Consider the following 26,371-nt stretch of genomic DNA (forward strand, 5'->3'; position numbering starts at 1 on the left):
CAAATGCAAGTATCCATGGAGTCTCTCTGGCCTATCTATCTTCTTCTCACAGGTGGCTTCAGACAGACCATCCAATTTGAGCAAGGCAGGGTGAAAAAAATAATTTTTCAACATTTGGCCAGGTCAAAGGTGATTTAAATATGTGTTTCTTTTAAACTCAAGCTGCCAATCAATCATACATACAAATCAAACCCACAAAATAGTTGAATTTGACTTGAATGGTTTGGTTCTTTCCTCGGATACCTGACCAGATATAATGGGCTCGCTTTTAACTCTCCGCTTAATGCTGTTCCGACCAGTGAAAGCACAATTTTTTTTTATAGTGCCAGACTGAAGATCCCTTTTGTGCATATGGAGTTTGGAGTCTGACTATTTATACAAAATTGCCCTGAGGAACAATATCCTCTTCTCTAGGTAAAGGAAGTCAGGTACACCTCCCACCCTGATGCCTTGTATGAATTAAGGAAAGAAGAGCAGTGTTACCAAAAACGTAATAAATATCAATGCAGCATGTTATTTTGAATATTTGCAGGTCATTAATAGAAGGTTGAAGTTCTGAGATTCAACTTTTTATAATGTCCCTCTGGAAATCAGCAAAGTTTACTAACTTGCACAGGAATGCCAATTTGCAGGTTTGCGTGTAACATCAGTATTCAGCAAACTTCACGGGCTCGATATTAGCAGGGCGGCAGGTTCTCAGCGGGCGGTCGACTGGACGCGTGGGTAACGGGCCCGGTGAAATCGGGGTGCTCCGCACGCAATTACAGGATAATTGGAGTCACTTACCTGTGCTTCCGGTTTCCCGCTGGTAAGCTGCGCGGCAGGCGGACTGCGCATGCACAGCAAGGTCTGTCAGCTGGAGGAGCCCAATTTAAAGGGGCAGTCCTCCACTGACTGATGCTGCAGAAAATAGGAAAAATTACAGCATGGAGCAGCCCAAGGGGAAGTCTGCACCCAGGTTTAATGATGCCTCACTCCAGGTATCATTGGATGGGGTGAGGATGAGGGGGAGGACAGAGATCTTTCCCCCGGTGGGCGGGAGGAAACGGCCTGCCTCTGCCACCAAGAAGGCTTGGCTCGAGGTGGCAGAGGAAGTCACCTGCACCACCAACATATCGTGCACCTGCATACAGTGCAGGAGGCGCTTCAATCACCTAAGTAGGTCAGCTGAAGTGAGTAAACTTACTCATTCCCCTCCCCTCCGTCTGCCACATCACCGCCACCACCCCACATCTCCTTCTGCACTGCCAACACTATTCTATCACATCACCCCTCACACTCAATCAAAGCTCATCCTCATCTTACCTGCACTTACTCACCTCGCCAGTACTCATCCCACCACTACCACTCAACCCAATCCTAATACAATCTCATGGCTGTATCTCATACTCACCCTCTGATGCTTCTCTTTCACGGTCAGCCTCACTCAACCTGCCACTACCTGTGCTGCAGCCACAGGGCATGCATCACATATGTGCAGTAGGAAGCGTAAGGCAAACGTGTCGTGAGCATGAAGGGTGTTTGAGGGTTTGTCATGGTGTTTACCTATATTTAATTTCTGATCAACTCACATAACATTATATTGTCACCACCACTGCCACGTCTTTGCGAATCTTGTCTGGTTTGTGCAATAATGCCCTTTCCTGAGGATCACTATGAAGACCCACAACTGATGCCACCCATTGTGTCACTGCAGAGTGGGTGTAGGTGTATTTGCAGGGCTCTTTTGTGCAGATGACTGAGAGACGTCGGCGATGTCCCCGGTGGCACCCTGGAAGGATGCGGAGGAGAAGTTGTTGAGGGCAGTGGTGACTTTGACAGCGACAGGTAAGAAGATGGTGCTTGGGCCAGCCGGGAGCAGCTCGGCATGAAGGAGGCTGCAGATGTCCACGACATTAAAAAAGATCTTAATTTATATAGTCCTTTATCATATCCTCAGTGTATCAGTATCAGTGTAAATGGACTCAGAGTTTCCACTGGATTGCACTGGCTTTTTCAGTGCAATCAGACCAAATCAACACAAAACATTGCGAAATTTTGATTTACACTGGGCATAATTTATGTCCAGCGTAATTCGAGTTTCCACGACTACATGTCCACGGAAGCTGAGCCTCGATCTGTAGACTCTGTGGTGAGGGTAGTGCCCTCTGCGAAGCATCTCTCTCTGCGGTTGCCCTCCCTCCTGCTGTACAGGTGGATGTGTCACAGCACTGTGTTGTGGAGCTCCACGTGTCAGAGATGGCCGGCGAGGCTGGTGATGCTGTTCGCCCTCCGAGGAGGTCATGACTGCAGCTATGGCGGCCCCCATCCGGAAGATGTACATTTGAGGGGGTCCGCAAGGTAGGTAAATGTGTCTGGACATCGGGGTAAGTGTGCAAGTTTATGCATTTGATTGTTAGGAGGAGGGTGGTGGAGGCCAAACTTTGTCCAAAGTGAAAGAGTGGCCTCCTGCAATGAGTGAGGGTCTCCCCCCTCACCTGTCAAATGGACCTTTGCAGCTGCCACAGGCTGGTGGCTGCAACACGTCTATTTGAACTGGGAGTGTTTCCCCCAGTACGGGAAACAATCTCAGTTAATTGCAAAATCCGATCCCTCCTAAAATATCAGGTCAATCAGGTCTGTAAACAACCTGAAGTACCTGTTCAAGTACTTTAAGTGGCATCCCGCCGGCTTGGAGCCGGGCTCCCGACCCGCCCTGGGAATCCCGGATTTTCGCAGCCCCCCGCCACGAACGCACCCGATTGCGGGTGCGAAAATAGACCCCCACATGTCTGCAATAATGGTACTATGCAAAATCTTAGCCTCATTTTAACTTTACTGCATGTCACAATGCAGAACAAAATTAAAATTTGCAGACATTTTGTCGGAGTATGCCTTTTTATGGATTTACAAATATTTTGTGGATTGACTTTTGAATCTTAAAACTAATCAGCTGGATAGTTCACACTCCATTTGTAGGCAATAAATAGGCAATTAGAGTCTTAACCCTCATCTACACTGTACAGACAGACAATAGACTATTGTTGATCACTGATGAATGGAGAACTGAGTAAATTTGAATTCTCTAGAACAAGAGGCAGATTATGGGTGATAAGTAATCAATCCTTCCATAGCTGATTGTTATTAGCCTCCAACTACATTTCAACAATTTTACAAACCAGATTCAGTTGAGTGATCCGCAAGCAAAGCTCATGTTGATTAGAATAGCATTATTGGAAAAACATACAATATGTAAGCTTATGCAAATAAGGTTTATAGTTGATAGGCTTCAAGCAACTAAAAACTGTGTTTGACACGATAATGTAATGTGAAAACATTTTTCTTTCACTAAGACACCTTTTGTATTGTTCAGACTAAAGAGGTTGTGTGCCAAATTACACAACAAGAATAGTTACTTTGCATAGTTAAATTGCTGGCACCTTTTAAAAAAAAATTGCAGCCTGTCGGTACATCAATATCATACAATTGAGGTTGAATCATGTAAGTGCTGTTGGGTAGTTGTGATATGCTGGTCCCAGTATTAAAGGGACTGGATTCCTCAGATCATGGACCACATAGTGTTATTGCTCGTCCTCCACTTCATCCGACAACAATAATAATTTATATAGCACCTTCAACATAGAAAACACCCTAAGGCACTTTAGAGTGAGAAGAGAAAAAAACATAGAAGTACTAAAAGAATGAACAGTAAGCCATGTGCGAGAGTTAGGAGAGATGTCTGAAAGTTCGGTTGGAAAGATAGTTTTTGAGCAGGTTATTCTTTAACTTGTAGATTTTATTAAGATATAGCCATTATTAGGAGGCAGGAGACCTCAAGCAGTAGGGGAGAAGAGACTGATAATGTACTCTATCCTATGGTAAATATATCTATAATTTTAAGACATCAATATTGAGAGGAAAGTGCATTTTCATTTCATTACAGCACAGTAAAACCTAGTAAGCTGGTTTACACCTTAGACGTCTCAATCAATATAAAAAATTAAAAACAAGGCTCAGAAGCTGCAATGACGGCAATACCGAATTACCTTGGAACAATGCCATATTCTTCTCTGGATCCATTATTTTTGACTGACATAAATGTCAGAATCTCCCTGAACAGAGCTGAATTGAACTTATATTTTAATTATATTGAGGATTTTTAAGGATTTATGTATCTTAACATTGCACAACCATGGGATGTTAGATTAAAAAAGATCTTAATTTATATAGTCCTTTATCATATCCTCAGTGTATCAGTATCAGTGTAAATGGACTCAGAGTTTCCACTGGATTGCACTGGCTTTTTCAGTGCAATCAGACCAAATCAACACAAAACATTGCAAAATTTTGATTTACACTGGGCGTAATGTACGTCCAGCGTAATTCGAGTTTCTGTGATCTTCTGCGCTGGCTCAAAAATCATTGCTCTGAAACCAGCCCCGCCCACAAAACTGACCACGCCTACGAACAAAATAACGAGGATTGTGAGTTTCCGCCAATTGCGCCCATCTGTGGCCAGTCGCAAAGGGTCTTAAAATTAAGCTCGTTTTCTTCGGCACAAAGGCACTAGTAGGCACGTTTTAAATAATAAAAAAACATTTAATTTTTTATGAAGCTGACTAGTGTACACCAGTGAAAGTAGTAAATGATTCAGCATAGTTTTTTGTGTCATTTTTAGTGATTTAAAATCAGATTACTCACAAGTGAAGAACTAGACACTTATTAAAAATCCTTATTTTTAATGAAAAGCCCATTTTCAGTTGTATTAATAAAACTGCACCAGGTTACCTCTCTCAAATACATCAATGAATATTTTTTATTGTCAAAAAAATGAACGATTACGCTAAGTTAAGCTGCCAAATTGTGCTGATTCATGGCAGATTTTACACATGTGATTATGTTAATGCATTTTAGCAGAAACTGGGCATGAAAATCTGCTGGTACAATTTTCAGGGACAATTTGCGCCCAAATGCCGATTTTTCCCAAAGCGGAACCTCTAGGCCATGAAGTTCATTAACTGTTCTCCCTGACCTGGAGGGTGGACAGTTGCATGGAAATGACAATGGGGTTGTACTCTGACATTTCCCCTTCACCAGATTTTCTCACTTTACTTCAAGCAGCTTCTGTGTACAATAGGGTGAAAAACTATTTAATCAACTCTAATAAAACAATTTTCTGACAATGCTTACGAACTCATACCCTGCAGTCAGTTGCATTGAGTGTTGCGGAAATACCCAGTGGTGAGAATGTGCAGTTGCATGGATGGGCTCGTAGATGGTGCTTTGGCATGAAACGTTATGTGACTTCCACAGAAAATAGTTATCGCAGTGCCACCTGCAGGTATAACAGGTAGCGCATAGTATTTGGTGACCGATCCAGTGATTTTAACATATTATAGTGCTGCCGAGTCTGCACAGAAAAACAACACATTTTGGGCTATTTCCTACTGTGGTTTAAAACAAAACTATGTATTTCATCACACTTCTATATGATACTGACTAATGCATTTTTGTGCCAATATCTAATCAAAAGTTAAACATTATTATGATAATCTCTGTTTTCTTCACCTAAGTAACTGTGACAGAGTTGTGATATTTTTGGCAAATATTGTAGATCTAAAAGCCTAATAATAAATAGCAACTTTGAAATTACAGTACATACATTTGGAGAAAAAAAAATGAGGCCCAGACTGGAGTAGTGTTGTGAAACAATCCTTGGACAGTTTGAGTCAGATGATATCAACCTTTTCTACTTTGTCCTTCAAAGGAAGATGCATCAATATGACATGGGTCTGTGATGGAGAAAGTGACTGCGAGGACCACTCGGACGAAGAGAACTGTGGAGCATTTGGTTGTAAACCACCAAGCTATCCTTGTGCTGGGAATACGTCGATTTGCCTTCTGCCAGAAAAGTTTTGCAATGGGAAAGAAGAATGCCCAGATGGTGCAGATGAGAGTGCACTTTGTGGTAGGCTCTTTGTGTTTGAAATGCAAGTATGTTTGGAAACTATGTGGTGCTGCAGAGGATTACAGAATTGTTTTCCAGTATTTAATTATGCTTTTAAGGAAAGCAAAATATTTTGAAGTCAGTTTTGAGGAGCAATGCCAGAAGTTATCATCCAAACTATTTCTTTAATCAAGCAGCACTTGTAATGCCTGTGTTAATTAGTTACAGCTGCAAAACCAAAGATAATTGTTAATTGTGTAATGCATGTGCATGTATACCTGATATCAAGAGGCATGTAAATTTAGGGACTGTTTCAGAATTAAAATCTTCATAAAAATTATAGCGTGTAAGTGGAAACTTACCCAGATATGATGTAATGTCTGTGAATGTGTTCAGTTCTGAGAGCTGAATTTGAATGCAGCCCAGACTAATGGAATTAAAGTTCCTGTCTCTGGTCTCTGTAAGGGTAACATGCATGCATGCACGCACACACACACACTTTATGTAAAAACTAAATGTTGAAGTATATGACTAGAAGACTAAAGCAGAAAAGATGCAAGCCTCAGACAAGATCAAACATTAGAAAAAATATTTTTCCCCACAGGTTAGTGCACATGTGATTCCCTGAAAAGGTGGTAGATTTGGGGTCTTTTGACACCTTTAAGTGGGAGCTGACAGATATCTGTTGATGAAGTGGTGGAGGGAAGGGTTAAGGCTATAGAGATAGTAACAGCAGACGAGATGGGGAGGAACTTAAGTTTTTCTTAAAGTAGGGAATTAACAGGTGGTGGGGGAAAAGATATACACAGGCTGTGGCTCGAGTGAGCTTGATGGGCAGAGTGGCCTTCCTGAGCTCCAGATTCTTTGATGTCATTAACAGCAGAGTTAGTCTTACAGATAGAAATGTAAAAAAACACCAGGTCAACCATAATGTGATTTAAATTCAAAGCTAAATTTTAAAAAATGCAATGATATTTCCTTGACCTAGTCTTGTATTGGTGATATTTATCTTCTTAACAAACATTGCATTTTACCTTCAGACCATCAGATTTAAATTCCACACTTAGCATCAAAAATGATATGTTTTACTAAAATGTCAGATAATGTCCTACAAAACAAAATGTATATTTCTCTGAGTCTCTTTTAGATTATGTTCAGTAAGTCCTCCAAAACTAGAACTCCTTCCTGTTTTAACCTTATAGCTAAGTAGTAATGCACTTGGACCTTTCAAATCTGTCCGCTTCAACAAGAACAGGCACAAGTAATAAATCTAATTACACGTGTCCAGGCAATAGACCTTATATGAGCACAAAAGCAATTTGACATAGAACTCTTAGGTTCTAGTTGTCTTTAATTATGTGCCCTCTCTGTGTGATTGTAGAAAATTATTTCATCTGTAAAAGGTATTTGATAAGATTTCAAATGGTTGTTATTCTTAAATCAATTGGATGCTTTTGTTTACAGATGAGTGCTCCCTGAATCATGGAGGCTGCAGTCACCACTGCACTTTTGTAACTGGGGAAGGCATCGTATGCTCTTGCCCTACAGGAATGAACCTGAGCTCAGACAAGAAAACCTGTGTTGTCCTCGATTACTGTAGAAAACATCTCAAGTGTAGCCAAGTGTGTGAGCAACACAAGAAGATAATTAAGTGCTCATGTTATGAGGGATGGATGCTTGCACCAGATGGTGATAGTTGCATTAGTTTAGGTAGGTCATTGCTATCTTTAACTGCATATCTTTATCTTTAATATGTATTTGAATTTACATAGTAAACTCAGGCGTGTGTTTCCTTTGACAGATCCTTTTGAGCCATATATCATTTTTTCCATTCGCCATGAGATTCGAAGACTGGATCTTCACAAGCAAGACTACAACCTATTAGTTCCTGGCTTAAGGAACACTATAGCAATTGATTTCCATTTCAATCAGAGTTCTCTCTATTGGACTGATGTAGTGGAAGATAAGATTTACAAAGGAAAGCTCTCAGAAGTTGGAGGTATAATATTTTATGGAACTACTTCTACTTTTTTATACAGTTGCTACACTTTCCCTATAAAAGCTGCATATCTAACATATCCCAAAAATAGGGGCAGTAAAAATTTCCTTTGGGCACTATGTATCAGCAACATTGCAAACATAGTGCGAAGATTTACTCTGATTGCTACTTCTAATGAAATATTAAACTCATTCTTCAGAATGCTTTCATGATTTTGCAAGAAATGGTGAGCAGAGGAAATTTCCCTCCTATTATTTCAAAGTAGAAATGTGGCCTCATCACCATGTGTATCTTTGCAAAACCTGCCCAAATCCATATATTGGATTCTTAAAATCTACAAAGTGAGGTCAGTCCATTTAATTTTATTTTGTTTCATTTAATTTTAGGTGGAAGCAGAGCTTGTAACCACAAAACTGATCAATGCATCTGTACAAATAATTGTTCACTATGGTGTATTATTAATACACCAGATGACAAGGGTCAAAGATTAGGAAGTTAGGAGTAAGAAGGGCGATTCAAATTTTTTTTTTACCCAAAGGGTAAGAGACTTGTGGGATAAGTTAACAGGGATGGCCACGAAGTGAAAAGTCTTAGGGTTTAGGAGGCAACAAAGATGTGTGACTGGAGGAAGAAGGGATATGATGAGAGTGACTGCAGTTGAGATGCAACAAAAAGAATTTGATGGTCTTAGTAGCCTTTTTCTTGCTCCCCCCAAGTTGTTATATTCTAACTAAGATGCCAGTGCAGGATGAGAATGAAAATGCCAACCTGTGGTGTTTGAAAAACATATATTCAATGTTGAGTGCAGATTTTCTGTTCAGAGGATAGTTATTCTTGATTTACTCTGTGGTGACATTTCTTCCAGTCGTGGTGAGTTTTTACCACACTTAAATCTAAGTCAGCTCTGAAAAAGATTTTATGCTCACTTTCCACCTCACCAACGTATCTGTATAATTGATTGATAAGGTTGAAACTAAGTTCATCTTCTTTTGAAAGCTCAACCCACAAGAGTTCAGATATCAAGAGGCTGCATCTTGTTGCTTGCAAAATCTTGCAAATCAGAAACAGCGCAAGGCAACGCCGAAGCTTTACAATATAGTACAAACCCTACAGTATTTGTAGTTTGAAAAATGTGACCAGTGAAGTTGGCTACAAATGTAGTACTAAGTTTCCACACTTCAATCATAATTTTTGTGCAGTTTTTTATTTTACATAATGTATTATGTGACATCAAAGATCAAGGTTAGAACAAGATTATGTATTTCATATGGCTCAGTTTTCCCATGTCCTGGTCAGACGTTTCCTGTAGATTGTACCTATTTCCCCTTATTTTGCTTTGCATTTCTTGTATATTTTCCAATATATGCACAAGTACAAACAAACCAGGTATCAGCATAGAAAAATTGAAACTGAGAAGTGTTACATTATTTTACCACTAATTTTATACCCTTGCCTTGGAGTAAATGCATAACCTCCATTGGATGTCCCTGCAGATGGCTGATATTGAGAGTTGATCATGTGGAGAATTCCATGGGTTGAAACATAATTCTGGTGCCCTTAAGTGCACCAACATGTTCAACTACTAGGCTACTTAATTTCAAGGTTGTTAAAGTTACATTTCTTTTTCTTTTTTTTAAAGTTTCATTGCTTTTCCAGCCAGAGAAAAGCAGCTGCACTAAGTATTGCTTCACATCTTCTAAATGCCAAAATGAAACAGAAGAATCAGTCATTTTCAAACCAGTTTATTTTTCTATTCATTGAGGATTTGTTGGATAACATTATGCTACACGGGCAAAATGCTGCAGATGAAAGTTTTTGAATCCAACAAATATATAGAATATCAAACGGTTTGACTGTGCAAAATTGTGTAATGTATTTGTGATCCAGTTTATTGGGTTGTTTTTCCAGATCAGTCAGTAGATTTTGTACAAGATGAACAGGATTATGCCAATTATTACTCAGCTTAAATGGGGAAAGAATTATATATGTCTAACCTTGATGTTTATGGGAATGACATGGTTGTTTTTTCAGCTGTAAGCAGTGTGGAAGTTATTGTACAGCATGGTCTAGACACTCCCGAAGGGTTAGCTGTGGACTGGATCGCGAGAAACATCTACTGGATAGACAGCAAAATGGAACAGATTGAAGTAGCAAAACTGGATGGCACCATGAGGACTACCTTAATTGCAGGTGCCATGGTGTACCCACGGGCCATAGCTTTGGATCCTCGATATGGGTTAGTTTGCAAGTACCCTTTTATAGAAAACTGAAAAGAAAGTCTTTCACTACATCATTTTACTTTGTCTGTGAAACAGAGGGAACATAGGGATGTTGATGCTATAAACATTTCTGTCTTTTCATTAATAAGATAAAAAAACAGGGCTGCTATTTTTATGAACCTTGCTAATAGGGAAAAAATGTTTACTAAATGTAAGAAGGTAAGACACTAAATGGGGTAGAAGAGCAAAGCAACCTGGGAATACAGATACATATATTGCTAAAAGTAGCAATGCAAGTTGATAACATAGAAACATAGAAAATAGGAGCAGGAGTAGGCCATTTGGCCTTTTGAGCCTGCTCAACCATTCATTATGATCATGGCTGATCCTCGATCTCAATACCATATTCCTGCTCTCTCCCCATACCCCTTGATGCCTTTTGTGTCCAGAAATCTATCTAGCTCCTTCTTAAATATATTCAGTGACTTGGCCTCCACAGCCTTCTGTGGTAGAGAATTGCACAGGTTCACCACCCCCTGAGAGAAGAAATTTCTCCTCATCTCAGTCCTAAATGTCCTACCCCGTATCCTGAGACTGTGACCCCTCGTTCTGGACCCCCCAGCCAAGGGAAACATCCTCCCTGCATCCAGTCTGTCTAGCCCTGTCATAAAGAGTGTAAACAAAGTACTGGTGTTCATTTCTAGAGCAATAGAATTCAAAATCAAGGAGCTAATGTTAAATTTATGTAGCGCCTCGGTTAGATCGCGCTTGGAGTACTGTAAGTAATTCCATACTACAAAAAAGATATTGAAACACGGGGGAAAGTGTAGAAAATATTTACAAGGATGTAATGAGAATTGAGAGAACGCAACAGTGAGGAAAGATTGTGCTTGGTGGGGCTCTGTTCCCTGGGAAAGAGAAAACTAAGAGGAGACCTGATAAAGGTCTTTAAAATTACAAAGGGGTTTGATAGGATGGATGTGGAGAAATTTTTTCCACTTGTGAGTAAGTGCAGAACAAAGGGGCATAAATATAAAATAGCCTCTAACAGATCAAATAAAGAATTTAGGAGGAATTTCTTTATGCAGAGTGGTGAGAATGTCGAACTCACTGCCACATGAGCGTTTGAAGCAAATAGTATTGACACATTTAAGGGTGGGCTTGATGCATACAAGGAGAAGGAAATAGAAGGATATGGGGGCAGGGTGGGAAGAGGTAATTAGATTGGGAGGAAGCTTATGTGGATTACAACCAGTTGGGCTGAATGGCCTGTTCTGTGCTAAAGATTCTGTGTAATTATATGTAAAATAATAATTAGACAAAATTGGTTATTGCTACAATTATTTTTATAATACTTATTTAATACTAAATCATCTCCTGTGCTGTTGAGTGTGGGTAGTTTGGAGCATTGTTGTGATATTTAGTTGCTAACCCTGGCCTGTTCCTTTAAGTCCACAGGTCAGGTACTACCGGGGTGGGGGGGGCAGCCGGGGTGGGGGGGGCAGCCGGGGGTGGGCGGGGGGGCAGCCGGGGGGGTGCGGGGGGGCGCTTGCGCTTGTCAGTGTTCCTCCTGAGGTCGATCAGAGTTCAATTGTTTATGATGAGAGACCTTTGCAGGTTACCAGGTGCTTGTAAATTTCCAGTTCTAGATCAGAAAAACGTGGCGTTCCTTTCCTTTTTTTTACACATACAACTGTGTGTGTGCACATATCTTTCAATACATTGAAATGTGACGTCTGGACTGTGATGGATGCTCTAAAAAATGTATATTATATACAAAATACAAATGCATATGCACACTAGTTGATCTTCCATTGCATCGAGAAGGTCAAGATCAAACACATTTTTCAGGTCAAGCAGGGTTTGAAGGCAGGGGGGTATTTGAAGGTGAGATTGGAACGGTTAAGGGGAAGAGAACAAGAGGGAGGGACAGACGGAAAGGCTGAGGGGGGAAGATGGGGAGAGGAGGGAGAAGGAGTGAGAAAAGGAGGGGATGGAGGAGTGACGAAAATGAAATCATAGAAAGGTTACAGCACAGAAGGAGTCCATTCGGCCCATCGAATCCATGCCAGCTCTATGGAAGACCAATCCAGCTAGTCCCATTCACCCGCCCTATCCCCGTAGCCCTGCAATTTTTTTCCTTTCAATTACTTATCCAGTTCCCTTTTGAAGGCCATGATTGAATCTGTCTCCACCACCCCTCTGGCAGTGCATTCCAGATCCTAACCACTTGCTGTGTAAAAAAGATTTTCCTCATGTCACCTTTGGTTCTTTTGCCAATCACCTTAAATCTATGTCTTCTGGTTCTTGACCTTTCTGCCAATGGGAAGAACAGTTTCTCTCTATCTATTCTGTCTGGACCCTTCATGATTTTGAATACCTCTATCAAATCTCCTCACAACTGTCTCTGTTCCAAGGAGAACAACCCCAGCTTCTCCAGTCTACCCACGTAACTAAAGTCCCTCATCCCTGAAATCATTCTTGTAAATCTCTTCTGCACCCTCTCTAAGGTCTTCACATCGTTCCTGAAGTGCGGTGCCCATAACAGGACATAATACTCCAGTTGTGGCCGAAACAGTGTTTTCTCAAGATTCATCATGACTTCTTTGCTTTTGTACTCTATGCCTCTATTTATAAATTGTAAACAATTTTACAACACCAAGTTATAGTCCAGCAATTTTATTTTAAATTCACAAGCTTTCGGAGGCTTCCTCCTTCGTCAGGTGAACGATGTGAAAATGAAATCCTCGAGATGAAATCGCATTTATAATTCACAGAACAATGCTTGGTGATTACAGACAGTTTTTTCAACTGCCCGTTGCCAAGGCAATCAGTGTGCAGACAGACAGGTGTTACCTGCCAGGTCTCACAGAATATACAAATCACCAAAAAAAAAACAACAAACAAAAAAAACAGAGATAGAGAGGTAGAAATATAGAAAAGACAGCAACTGACCCGTTATATTAAAAACAGATAACATTTGTTCGCTGGTGGGGTAACGTGTAGCGTGACATGAACCCAAGATCCCGGTTGAGGCCGTCCTCATGGGTGCGGAACTTGGCTATCAATTTCTGCTCGACTATTTTGCGTTGTCGTGTGTCTCGAAGGCCGCCTTGGAGTACGCTTACCCGAAGGTCGGGTAAGCGTATTTATAAAGCCCTGGATCCAGCATGCTTTTTTAACTGCTTTCTCAACCTGCTCTGCCACCTTCAATGATTTGTGTACATTCACCCCAAAATCTCTCTGTTCCTGTACCCCTTTTGGTATTATGCCCTTTGGTTTATATTGCCTCTCCTCATTCTTCCTATTGAAATGTATCACCTCGCATTTTTCTGCGTTAAATTTCATCTGCCATCTATCCACCCATGCCACCAGTCTGTCTATATCCTCTTGAAGTCTATCACTCTCCTCCTTACTGTTCACAACACTTCCAAGTTTTGTGTCATCTGCAGATTTTGAAATTGTGCCCGGTACAGCCAAGTCCAAGTCATTAATATATATCAAGAAAAGCAGTGGTTCTAGTCCCGACCCCTGAGGAACACCACAGTACACTTCACTCCAGTCTGAAAAACAACCATTCACCCTTACTCTCTGTTTCCTGTTGCTTAGCCAATTCTGTATCCATGCTGCTACTGCCCCTTCTATCCCATGGGCTTCAATCTTGATGACAAGCCTATTATGCGGCACTTTATCAAACGCCTTTTGAACGTCCATTATACACCACATCGACTGCATTGCCCTCATCGACCCTCTCTGTTACCTCATGAAAAAACTCTATCAAATTAGTTAAACACGATTTGCCGTGCTGCCTTTCCCTGATCAATCCAGACTTATCCAAGTGACTACTAATTCTGACCTGGATTATCATTTCTAAAAGTTTCCCCACTACCTAGGTTAAACTGACTGGCCTGTAGTTGCTGGGTTTATCCTTACACCGTCTTTTGAACAAGGGTGTAAGATTTGCAATTCTCCAGTCCTCTGACACTACCCCCGTATCTAAGGATGTTTGGAAGATTATGGCTAGTACCCCCAAAATATCCACCCTTACTTCCCTCAGCAACCTAGTTTGTATCCCATCCGGACCAGGTGACTTAACTACTTTAAGTTCAGCTAGCCTTTCTAGTACCCCCTCTTTATCAATTTTTAGCCCATCCAGTAACTCAACTACCTCCTCTTTTACTTTGACTCTGGCAGCATCTTCTTCCTTGGTAAAGACAGATGCAAAGTACTCATTTAGTACCTCAGCCATCCCCTCTGCCTCCATGAGTAGATCTCCTTTTTGGTCCCTATTCGGCCCCACTGCTCCTCTTACTAACCATTTACTATTTACATGCCAAGAGAAGACTTTTGGATTCCCTTTTATGTTGGCCGCCACTCTATTCTCATACTCTCTCTTTGCCCCTCTTATTTCCTTTTTCAATATTCTGCCTGGTTCTCACTTGTGTTATCAACCTGATGTCTGTCTAATGCCCTTTTTTCTGCTTCAACTTCCCCTCTATCTCTTTTATCATCCAGGGAGCTCTGGCTTTAATTGCCCTACCTTTCTCCCGTGTAGGAATGTACCTAGACTGTACCCGACCCATCTCCACTTTAGGTTGTTCAATTACAGTTTTGCCAGCAAATCTTTGATTTTCTGTCAGGGAAGGTGGAGACAGAAGGGCTGGTTTTATTGTTGAGTGGAAGGGAAGGGAAGAGTTAGTTACAGATGGCTCCCAATTTGCTGCTCCTAGAGATGGCAATGTCAACTTTGCAGGAAGGATATTTTTCTGTTTTGCTGGCTGTAGGTCGTCTAACATGTCTCGCCAGGAATTTCTTTTTATTATTGATTATTTATTAAGGATTTTCTTTAGTTCTGTAACAGTTTTTTTAAACTAATTTTGAATCAGGATGTTGTTACCATTGTGTCGTATATTGGGAATGCAGTGTCAATTACTGTGGTCGATGTTTAGTTGGAGAAGCTAGCTGGTAATGGAAATAAAATGGAAATTAAGCTATGTAAATGTCATAGCAAAATCAGTTGCAATGAATATTGAGGGTTTGTTGGACAAAATTTTCCTGTGTAGGTAAAATAGTGCAAATAAAGGTTTGAATCCATCAATGATTGAAAATTTTAAAGTTAAACCATAAATTTGTGGAATGTATTTGTGATCAAGTTTATTGGATTGTTTTTCCACTTCAGGAAGTTGTATATAAGTTGATCAGGATTATGCCAATTATTATTGCATTTGATTGGGGTAATGTTCCACTTTGGCACCTGAGTGGTAACCTATTTGTACAATGGCTGGGAGATCTATTCTGCCAGTTACTGCCCACGCAATGAATGTAAAAATTACCCTATGTGTCAAACCATGAAATTTATCTATTTGACCTGCATGTGTGTTTTTTCAGCTGTAAGCAATGTGGAAATAATTCTGTTGCATGATTAAGTAGCTCATTATTTAAATTATAAGAAATTTTCCATGAGAATGCACAGCTACAATTTTCAAAATTAATGCCTTCAGGTGAATTTCTGTGCTGATCAAGAGAAGGGTGCTGATGAATGGAGCAATCCTGGATTCCTCTTCCTTGAATTGATTTCATATGGACATTGGATGAGGGCAAGATTGGACTTATCTATAGGGCCTCACATGAACGAATAGCCTCTTAACATTCGCTGGCAAGGTTCACACATTAATAATGGGAACTTAGGTAAGAAGTGGAGGAAGAGAGGGTAGAAGAATAGACAGAGAAAATTGGTGAGAGAATGAAAAAGTCATTTTATGTTTCACTATGACAACCAGCCGAGAAAGGATTCTTTCCATCACTCTGGGTTTGACTGGAACCCAGGTCTTTGAGATGAGAGACAGTGGTATAAATCTATACAAAGCCTCCCCTACTCAGCTGCACTTTCATAAATTTACGATTAGTTGATTCCTATAATTATTTAGGAAGTATTTGTCAGTGCCATCATCAATTCTCTCAATTATATAATTATTTCTGACTTTTTTTATAGCTGGGGGTGATCAATGGAAATTCTGCTGCCATCTAAAGTTGGTAACGTTGTGTGCAACACATTCGTAATAATAATAATTACCTGTCCACTTATCATAACTTATTCATTAGGCATGAACTCTTTTCGTTGACAGTGAATAGCTAGTTCACCCACGTGAGAACTGTTATGCATTTTTTGTAAGTTTGAGCATTTCTTTTTGGTGTGTATATTTAGAGTTCTGCCCTGCTAATGACTAGACACTGGACTATATTTACTGCAAGAGAGTCCGTATAACAGATACCAATGAGACTTGGTACCTTTCACATAACTCAGGCAATCCCAAAGCACTTTACAACCAATGAATTATTTTTGAAGTGTGATTGCTGTTGTTATGTAGGCGATTGTGACAGCCAATTTACATACAGCAAGGCCCCACAAATAGCAATGGGATAAATGTCTAGTTCTGGTTGAGGGATAAATGTGGGCCAGAACACCAGTAGGACTCTTCTGCACAAAGGATCTTTTACATCCACAATGGGCCTTGATTTAATTCGAACCGAAAGACAACACTTCTGACAGCGCAGCATTCCATCAGTAATGCACTGAAGTGTCAGCATTGATTACATGCTCAACTCCTGCAGTGAGCCTTAAACCCACACCTTCTGAGACAAAGATAAGTGTTACCACTGAGCCGAGCTGACACTTAATAATTTCAGCTCCCTTTGTTTTGCCACTTAATACTATGAAAAGAGGGAAAAAATGGAGGCTGCACTGCTATGACTATGATAGTCTTCTCCCCATAATCTGGTCTACCCTTAACTGTGGTCGTTCACTTGGAGAGGTGTTTGAAAGAAGAAAAAAAATGAATGTCTCTCACTAAAAAATTGAATGCCATTAACACCAGACATAATCAACAAAGTTTTGCTCATCGCTTTGTTCAAATTGTGTTTCCATCGTAATTTCTGCTTGCTGTAGCTTGAAATGATACTGTATGACATCCTGAAATTGACACTTAAAACAGTCAGATCAGTGCTCTTTTGGTGCCTGGTGTTAGTGCAACACACAGTTACGAGGAGCCACTCAATTTTCTTCCCTTCACCAAACACCTGTGCCAGGCAACTGCTACAGGAACTTAAAATAGGCTGGATTATGGGGGAGGGTGTCATATCCATTATTTCTCTCGCCTGCTACGTGGACTCCCCTTGCAATAATTATGGTCCAGGGTCCTGTCATTAGCAGGACAGAATTCCAGCCGTGCACACCAAAAAGAAACACTCAAAATGACCTAAAATTCATAACATTTCCCAGTTGTGTGGTCTGCCTGCCCATTGTCAACTAAAAAGTTCATTTTTCACCCTACCTCACTTTCTTTACTGACGTGCATTCTTAATGGATGGCCTATACAAGAATAACATGAAGACCTTTTTATAAAAATGTAAGTTCAATGAGGAAATTAGAGCAAGCATAGAAGCTTGAAGCACAGAGTGCATCGCGAACAGAGTGGTTCGTGAACCGAAGGGGAACTTGAGAATTTGGTGAGGGTGGGAATCTGTGGTAAAGTAGTGGGTGAATTGAAATTAAAATTTAGTTTAAAATTTAACTTAGAACTTGAAAAGAAACTGCAAGTTAGTGGCAATTAACATACAATCAGCTGTAAGTGAATAGAGGGTAATTATTGTGAACTAGAAGCTGATCGAGCAGTTATAACTGGTGTTCTCAAAAGGTGTATAAATTATAAGGTTATCTGCTCAAGCACAGAGCACATCGCGAACAGAGTGAATTGTGAGCCGAGTGGGAACTTAAGAATTTGGTGAGAGTGGGAAAGAGGTGCATAATTTAAAATAAAAAGCAAAAAAAAACCCAAAAAAGACTAAAAAGTATTATCTACAAATAAATATAGATGAAGATATGACAGAGCAGGTTGTGTGTCTGGACTGCAGTATATGGGATCTTGTGGACAGCGAGAATGTCTCGAGCGAACACACCTGCAGTAGATGTCTCCGCCTCGAATCTCTGCAGCTCAGAGTCATCGAGATGGATTACGAGTTGGAGACACTCTGACACATAAGAGAGAGGGAGGAGAATCTGGACAGTTTGCTCCAGACCTCGGTCACACCTCATAGAGAGTTACAGGATCAAAACGGGGTTGGTGTGACCGATAATGTACAGAGTAAGGGGAACACAGGTAAGATAGAGAACGAGGATCCGCAGGAACTGATCTTATCCAACAGGTACAATGTACTTGCTACCTGTGAGTATAAGGATAAAGACTGTCGGAAAGACAGCCAGAACCGTTTGGAGCAGGAGGCTGACTAAAGAGAGGAGGAGCAGCAACGTGGTGTGGACCTTCCCTCCATCATAAGGTCAGAAATGGGGATGTTCGCTGATGACTGCACAGTGTTCAGTTCCATTCGCAACCCCTCAGATAATGAAGCAGTCCGAGCCCGCATGCAGCAAGACCTGGACAACATCCAGGCTTGGGCTGATAAGTGGCAAGTAACATTCGCGCCAGATAAGTGCCAGGCAATGACCATCTCCAACAAGAGAGAGTCTAACCACCTCCCCTTGACATTCAATGGCATTACCATCGTCGAATCCCCCACCATCAACATCCTGGGGGTCACCATTGACCAGAAACTTAACTGGACCAGCCATATAAATACGGTGGCTACGAGAGCAGGTCAGAGGCTGGGTATTCTGCGGCGAGTGACTCACCTCCTGACTCTCCAAAGCCTTTCCACCATCTACAAGGCACAAGTCAGGAGTGTGATGGAATACTCTCCACTTGCTTGGATGAGTGCAGCTCCAACAACACTCAAGAAGCTCGACACCATCCAAGATAAAGCAGCCCGCTTGATTGGCACCCCATCCACCACCCTAAACATTCACTCCCTTCACCACCGGCGCACTGTGGCTGCAGTGTGTACCATCCACAGGATGCACTGCAGCAACTCGCCAAGGCTTCTTCGACAGCACCTCCCAAACCCGCGACCTCTACCACCTAGAAGGACAAGAGCAGCAGGCACATGGGAACAACACCACCTGCACGTTCCCCTCCAAGTCACACACCATCCCGACTTGGAAATATATCGCCGTTCCTTCATTGTCGCTAGGTCAAAATCCTGGATCTCCCTTCCTTAACAGCACTGTGGGAGAACCGTCAACACACGGACTGCAGCGGTTCAAGAAGGCAGCTCACCACCACCTTCTCGAGGGCAATTAGGGGTGGGCAATAAATGCTGGCCTCGCCAGCGACGCCCACATCCCATGAACGAATAAAAAAAAATTGAGTGCAAATTATTGACCTGATTAGGAAATTGGCTGAGTGGCAGGAGTGGGAAGGTTATTGGGCAGGTACTCAAATTGGCAGGATGTGACTAGTGGCGTCCCACAGGGATCAATTATTCATTCTACTTATTAACGACTTAGAAAGCCACATATCCAAGTTTGCTAAAGATAGGCAGCATTGTAAGCAGTGTAGATAGAAGCTTGGAATCACAGAGAGATATTAATAGATTAATTGAATGGACAAAACTGTGGCAAATGGATTTCAATGTAGGCAAGTGTGAGGTCATCCACTTTGGACCTAACAACAAAGGTACGTCAGAGTACTTTCTAAATGGTGAAGAGCTCGAAACAGTGGAGGTCCAAAGAGACTTAGGCGGTCAATGTACATAGATCATTAAAATGTCATGGACAGGTACGGAAAATAATCAAAAAGACTAATGGAATGCTGGCCTTTATATCTAGAGGATTAAAATACAAGGGGATAGAAGTTAAGCTACAGCTATACAAAGCCCTGGTTAGACCACACCTGGTTTCAGTTCTGGGCACCACACCTTAGGAAGGATATATTGGCCTTGGTGGGGAGTGCAGCGTAGGTTTACTAGAATGATACCTGGACTCCAAGGGTTTAATTATGAGGAAAGATTACACATACTAGGGTTGTAGTCCCTGGAATTTAAAAGATTAAGGGGTGATTTGATCTAAGTTTCAAGATATTAAGGGGAACTGATAGGGTAGATAGAGAGAAACTATTTCCACTGGTTGGGAAGTCTAGGACTAGGGGACAATGCCTGAAAATTAGAGCCAGGAGTGAAGTTAGGGAACGCTTCTACACGCAAAGGGTAGAAGAAGTTTGGAACTCTCTTCTGCAAACGGCAGTTGATGCTAGCTCAATTGTTAATTTTAAATCTGAGATTGATAGATTTTTGTTAACCAAAGATATTAAGGGATATGGGGCTAAGGAGGGTATAGGGAGTTAGGTCACAGATCTGCCATGATCTCATTCAGTGGCGGAACAGGCTCGAGGGGCTAAATGGCCTACTCGTGTTCCTTTGTTCCTATAAATGTTTTTTTAAATATTAAGGGAATTGACTTTTTTTTCATTATTGTTGTGACACAAAGAATTCTTTTCGTGTGTGTAAGATAGTTGTGCTCACTAGCCATCATGTTCTCATGGAAAATTCCCAATCCATCATGCAGTATTCTTGATGGAGTCACCCTAACTATTTGGACAAAATCTGGGAAGACAGTTGCAAAGTAATAAAGCTTCCTCTAAAATTATAACCTGAGACTTTATATCGAGTGCCCTAATATGCAAGATCTACCTCTTGCAATAGACAGTGGGTTTAGCAACAAGTAACCTTTCTGGCAACATATAAAGCCAAACCAAAAAAAAGTTTTTGTATAATTTAAAATGCAATCCAAATAATCCTGGGAAGATTTGACCACTTATTGAGTTGTTGCTGAAGATACCAGATACAGATGTTTTATACAGGACAATGCTGCAAGACCAAACTGTGAAATAATACTGCCTTTTGTTAAATATTTCAGTAAAGATTTCGCAAATTAACAATTCATCAGTATTTTTAAAAATATCTTTCATTGAGTGCTTGTCTCACTGGGGACAGTGCTTCATGACCTGTGCACTATTCAAAACCCAGTTACTAATGAATATTACAAGGGAGTTCTTCCCTCAGGTAAATCTTTTTCAGAAATCTCCTTGAAGCTGTACTGAAATTCTAATAGCTTCCTCTCTCTATGCAGCTCTCTTCGTGTACATTAGCAGAGATGGTTCCTGTGAACTTTTCACAAAGAAACATTTTTTTTAACTGTTAGCATATTGCGGAAGTGTTTACTCATCCATGCAGTCTTGTTGACAAGCCCGTTCTTTTCATGACTTGTAAAAATGCAAGATCAATTGACTTATTTAAAATTTTTCCCTGCTCCAAATGGACACTAGAAGACATCAGGAAGAATAAAGAAAAAAATTCAAAATTGTAAAAGGTTTTTTTAGGAGTAAAAAAATGTAGATAAGTTGGATTAACTCAAAAGTTTTAAAAAGTAAATAGGACAGAGGGCGAATGTGGAAATAAGGAAAGTATGTTTGAAGACTTTAATTTTTTTAATTAAAACTGTTTTTAAATGACTTTTTACAGTCTAATATTACAGTGATAAAACTGTTTCTGACATTTAAGTAGCTTTATCACTGTAACATTAGAGTTCACTTCAGTGTCACAGTGCAAGAGCTGAATCTGGGCAATGCCATCCATAAAACTGCTGGAGGTTTAAGAGTTGGACTCAACTCGAAAATAAAATCTTTATACATAAATATGGGAAAAAGAATACAAAAAATGTCAATGAAATATGCACTTTAGAGGTGAAATTTCTATATGGTGACTTTACTGAAAAATGGATGTATAAAGTGGTGAAATACTGCTTTCCACTCATGTCTGCTTTTTGCCTAAAGTAGAAGACAATAGTAATTTTATATTTTTTTCTCAGAATATCAAATAAATAGTAATCAGAAGATGCCAAAATGATACATAAAATGTCTGTACGTCAAGTGCGTATTTCCCCAAGTCTAACACATATGTTAAATATAATAGGTAAAGAAAGAGTGCATTTATACATTGCCTTTCATGTCCTCATGATGTCCTAAAGTCCTTCATGGCCAATGAAGTACTTTTGAGGCGTAGTCACTGTTGCAAACGTGACAGCCAATTTGTACACAGCAAGGTCCCACAAACAGCAACACGATAAATAACCAATTAAGCCGTTTTTGATGGTGATTTGTTGACTGATAATGGTTGGCCAGAACACCTAGGGAACTCCCCTGCTCTTTTTTGAGTAGTGACATGGAGGGGGTAATTTTCAACTTCGGCACCTGGACATTAACCTGGCAAAGTGGATCACCTGCCCATTGTAGAACCTGATTGATTTACATTCCATTGAAATCAATGGAACAAAATTGGCTAAGTTCTACCATGGGCTGGCAATCTGCTCCACCAGTTTACTGTCCAAACGGCAACATTAAAAATTACCCACAGGATCTTTTGCATCCACTTGAGAGAACAGTTGGAGCCTCAGTTTAATATCTCATCCAAAGGCATTAATCATGTCTTTTAAGGCTATTTGGAAAGGTATTCTAATTATATTGGCTTTGAGTCAAGAAAAGAGGGGAAAGCAAACTCAGAATGGCCAATAAAAGCATCGTGGAAAGCTGTGGTGAATGGAACACCATAAAAGAAATGCATTTTGAACTAGCAAAAAGGAAGTTAAACAGTGAAGTGGCACTTCTGTTTGTTACAAATTCCTTTCCAGATTGTAATGCAAACTGTTCCATGCCTGTACTCCAAAAATAATTTGGAAGTAATGATTTGACCAAACACAAAAGTAGATATCTTTTGGCTCTTCCTGCCTGATAAAGTAACCCTTGAAGCAATAACCAAATTGTTCAGAATAATTTTGAAAATTATTTGGAATTGGTACAATAACAAGGAGAGTATCTGCAATTCCCAGTAATATTTGAGCTCATCCTTTATAACACTCAAACAGAACACGATGGCAATGACCCTTAAGCACAGTGGGAGTGCATGCAAATGAAAATTTACATCTTGCTGGAATGCTTTTGTTCACACTGTGCCACCTGATGGAATAAATGTTTTGTAGCATAGTGCACAAGATCACTTATAGCACTAGTATTGTTGCCAATGCTAATAACATAATAGAAGCAGCCTTAATAGCTCCTAATTATATGGAAGCACATTATAACGTTCTTCCTTTAACTTAACACCTCATTCAATTACCATAAAATACAGTGTATTGCTCATGCACTAGTGTAAGAACTGTACTTAACTACTTTTACATTTGACATAAAGCACACTACAGGTTTGCAGGTCATAAATAACTGCATGAAGGTGTGACCTAGACATTAGGTTTTACAGTACTTTAAATGATTTATCTTGCATCATATATAGCTCCTTTAATCTCACTAAAAAAAAACTAGAGATTTTCTGTATGCCCACAATAACTATTGTAAATAGACTTTTAGTTAAAATAATTTTAAAGACTTATTATTAAATACCTTCAAATGGCTATTCCTTCCATTTCCACACTACTGGAGGATCTTCTGTAGCTGAAACTTTTGGTCATCGCGGACCACTTAGTTTCGTACTGTAGAGCTTTGCAAGAACGTATAAAGATTAAATCCATATTCCCATTACTTTGCATAATCTCAAGCTACGGATACTAACAGACTAGATGTTCTGATTTAAGATTTATTCACTAATTTGTCAACAGCATTAAGAACAGCCCTTTTCCAAACCTGTGAGTCCACAATATTCAAACAGGACAAACCAGTACATAAGAACTTTAAGTGTAAATAGGAAATTAGTCACCTGGACTTTATGCACTTTGGGGACTTTAAGTGGCCTGAGGGCTGTAATTTGGACACCCCTAATTTGTGGGGATGTTAAACAGAAGAGTTTTGGAGGGCTTATTATTTTCCTACAAATTACTTTATGATTCCACCATTAAAACATTAAATGTTGGTAAGACAACTCCATTTAAATAAGACTTAATCAATCATTTAGAGAAGTAAGATGTTTATGTACAAGACCAAGTAACATCTCTATAGTTATTTCAAAACTTATCTTTCTATTCATTCAAGAGTTTTATTCAGAACATGTAGTGAGCTGAACATTTTTTTTTAAAGTGCCACATTCTTCTAGGTACCTCTCATGATGACAAAATGCCAGTTTGAATTTTGGTTATATATTATTCAAAAAGTCCAGCATCTTCATTAGCCATGGGTCATAATATTCATGGGATTACAATGCTAAAATACAATTAGTAAAAATACTTTCTTTTGGCTCATTGTGATGTATTATTAAGTGATTTTTTTTCTGAAGTGATATTTTAGTATAGAAATATCAGTTCTATGTAAATGGACTTAACAGTGAAAGAAAGAATTTGCACTTATATAACACCTTTTGCATCCTTAGGATGTCTCAAACCACTTCCCAAACTGATTATATTTTTTTACCGGATTAACCTAAATTTGAATATCTTTTCAAAATGTATTATAGGCAAATATCTCAAAGATCTCCACCTAAGTAATCAGCTTGAAATCAATTGTAAAAACTATATGTTGTTCATTTAAAAACTGCCTCTTGATTATATGTGAGCCATGACACAAATATGAAATCAGCCAACTGAGATATAATCCACATCTAATTCTTCAAAGCTAAATAAATTTCCTTATTAATTGATTAGGTCTATGTTACCACTATCAGTGTCGACTTAGCAAGTGGTATTTGTTCACAAAGATTATAATTCTGTACATGGCTGATTACTAAATTAAACCAAGAAAATTTCTGTCAGATGTCTAGACAATGTCAAAGTCTATTATCATCTACAGAGTGCAATAAACAATCTTATAGATAAAGACCAGATTCTTAAGATCAATCAAAGTAAATCTGGAAATATTTCAGAACATTTTTTTAAAAATCTTCATTTGTATTTCATTCTGTTTAGGCCCACATTGTGCCACATACCATCCTCTGGCTAAGAGGCTGATAAAGTAAATGGCTCCCAGGGCTCTGTCATTGTTGCTTGGTAACTGGCCATAAGTTATGCAGGATCTTACAGTGGTGAATCACTGATTTTCACTCCCTCTATGAGAGATATCTCCTTCTGCATACTGCTTCTTCTTGCATATCCAAGATTGGGAAATCATTCCTGGAGTAATGTATCCAGTAAAATAGCAAACAGAAGAATATTGTGTAAATGTGTTAGGTGTTCATGCAATAAGCCCAATAGTCATTTCTAAACAGCCTTTGGAAATCATAGGTGTAAAGGCAGACCCTACTGTGATGTCCCTAAATGTAATGGTACACAATATGCTTTCCTATTGAGCTGCCTGTCAATAGATCTTTTCAAGAAGGAGTAGTTTTACAAACTAATGAGGCATTTTTATTTCATTGAGTACCTAATATAAAACAACAATTAGAAAATATGAAGTTTGTAAATATCAGCAATATTTCTATTTTTTTGTTGGGGATATTTTAGGTGTTTCTTGAAACTAAAATGTGAGTTACTCTTACTGACTGCATGGCAAAACCAAAAATAAATTCCAAAGAAGTCTGTAAGGAAATGCAGATATGAAGTATTAATACTGAGGAATATCAAATGTTACTTCTGGTTTTATGTTATGTGTTTACTGAAACTAGAAAAAATGTTTTAGTTAAGAACACCTCATGTTAGAAGGATTCTTCAGCTTGAAGGAATGGAAGTTGCCATGTTTGGCTAACCTTAACATAAGTCCACTTTCTCTCAATTGTTAGAGGGCAGCAATTTAAAAATATGGAAAGTATTCCATTAAATTAATCAAGAAACCATGTGGATCCAAGTTTGATGCCTGATCTGTGCTTATTTCAGCCAGTGCAGCAGGAGAGGTGCTATAATCAGCCTTGATGTCCCTGGGTGAGGGTGGAGAAAATTGATCATGATCCCACTTCTGATAAGTATCCACTGACTCCTGATGAAAATTGTGGACATTTGTTGAGGACAGGATCAGAGTATATTGTAATGTCCCCCATGGTCTGCCAACATGCATTGGCAAGGCTCACACATGAATAATGGTCACTTGGAGGAAGTTGCTGAGCAGCTAGAAGGCTGCTGGCACCTGTTGCACTGTACACCAGCAAAGAGTCAAGAACTTCAGAAAGTGGGGGAAAGAAAACTGGCAAAGAAAAAAACAGCAAGGTGAAGGTTCTAGGGCAAAGTTTACTAATTTGCTTTCTCATTAGAGCTGAAGTAAATATTGGAAAATTGCAGGCATAGTCCCCATGATTTTCAACCATTAACATTGACCCTTGCATACAATTATTGGAAGTAATTTATTGACTATTATTTACAGATTTTTATTTTGTTTTTTAAAACAGCCATCTTTATGTACCATTTTGTTCCTT

General features: G+C 39.7%; 1 protein-coding gene across 1 annotated transcript in view; it reads left to right on the plus strand.

The window, feature by feature from the left end:
• Positions 1 to 26,371, plus strand: part of LOC137323576 (low-density lipoprotein receptor-related protein 1-like) — a 1,400,855-nt gene that overhangs the window by 839,905 nt on the left and 534,579 nt on the right. Inside the window, exons 22-25 of the mRNA XM_067987196.1 lie at positions 5,747 to 5,947; positions 7,391 to 7,636; positions 7,728 to 7,925; positions 9,957 to 10,161. Of these exons, the coding sequence (XP_067843297.1) occupies positions 5,747 to 5,947; positions 7,391 to 7,636; positions 7,728 to 7,925; positions 9,957 to 10,161 (850 nt within the window). The remainder of the gene's footprint in view (positions 1 to 5,746; positions 5,948 to 7,390; positions 7,637 to 7,727; positions 7,926 to 9,956; positions 10,162 to 26,371) is intronic.

The sequence above is a fragment of the Heptranchias perlo genome, chromosome 7 (genome assembly GCF_035084215.1).
Source record: "Heptranchias perlo isolate sHepPer1 chromosome 7, sHepPer1.hap1, whole genome shotgun sequence".
Lineage (NCBI taxonomy): Eukaryota > Metazoa > Chordata > Chondrichthyes > Hexanchiformes > Hexanchidae > Heptranchias > Heptranchias perlo.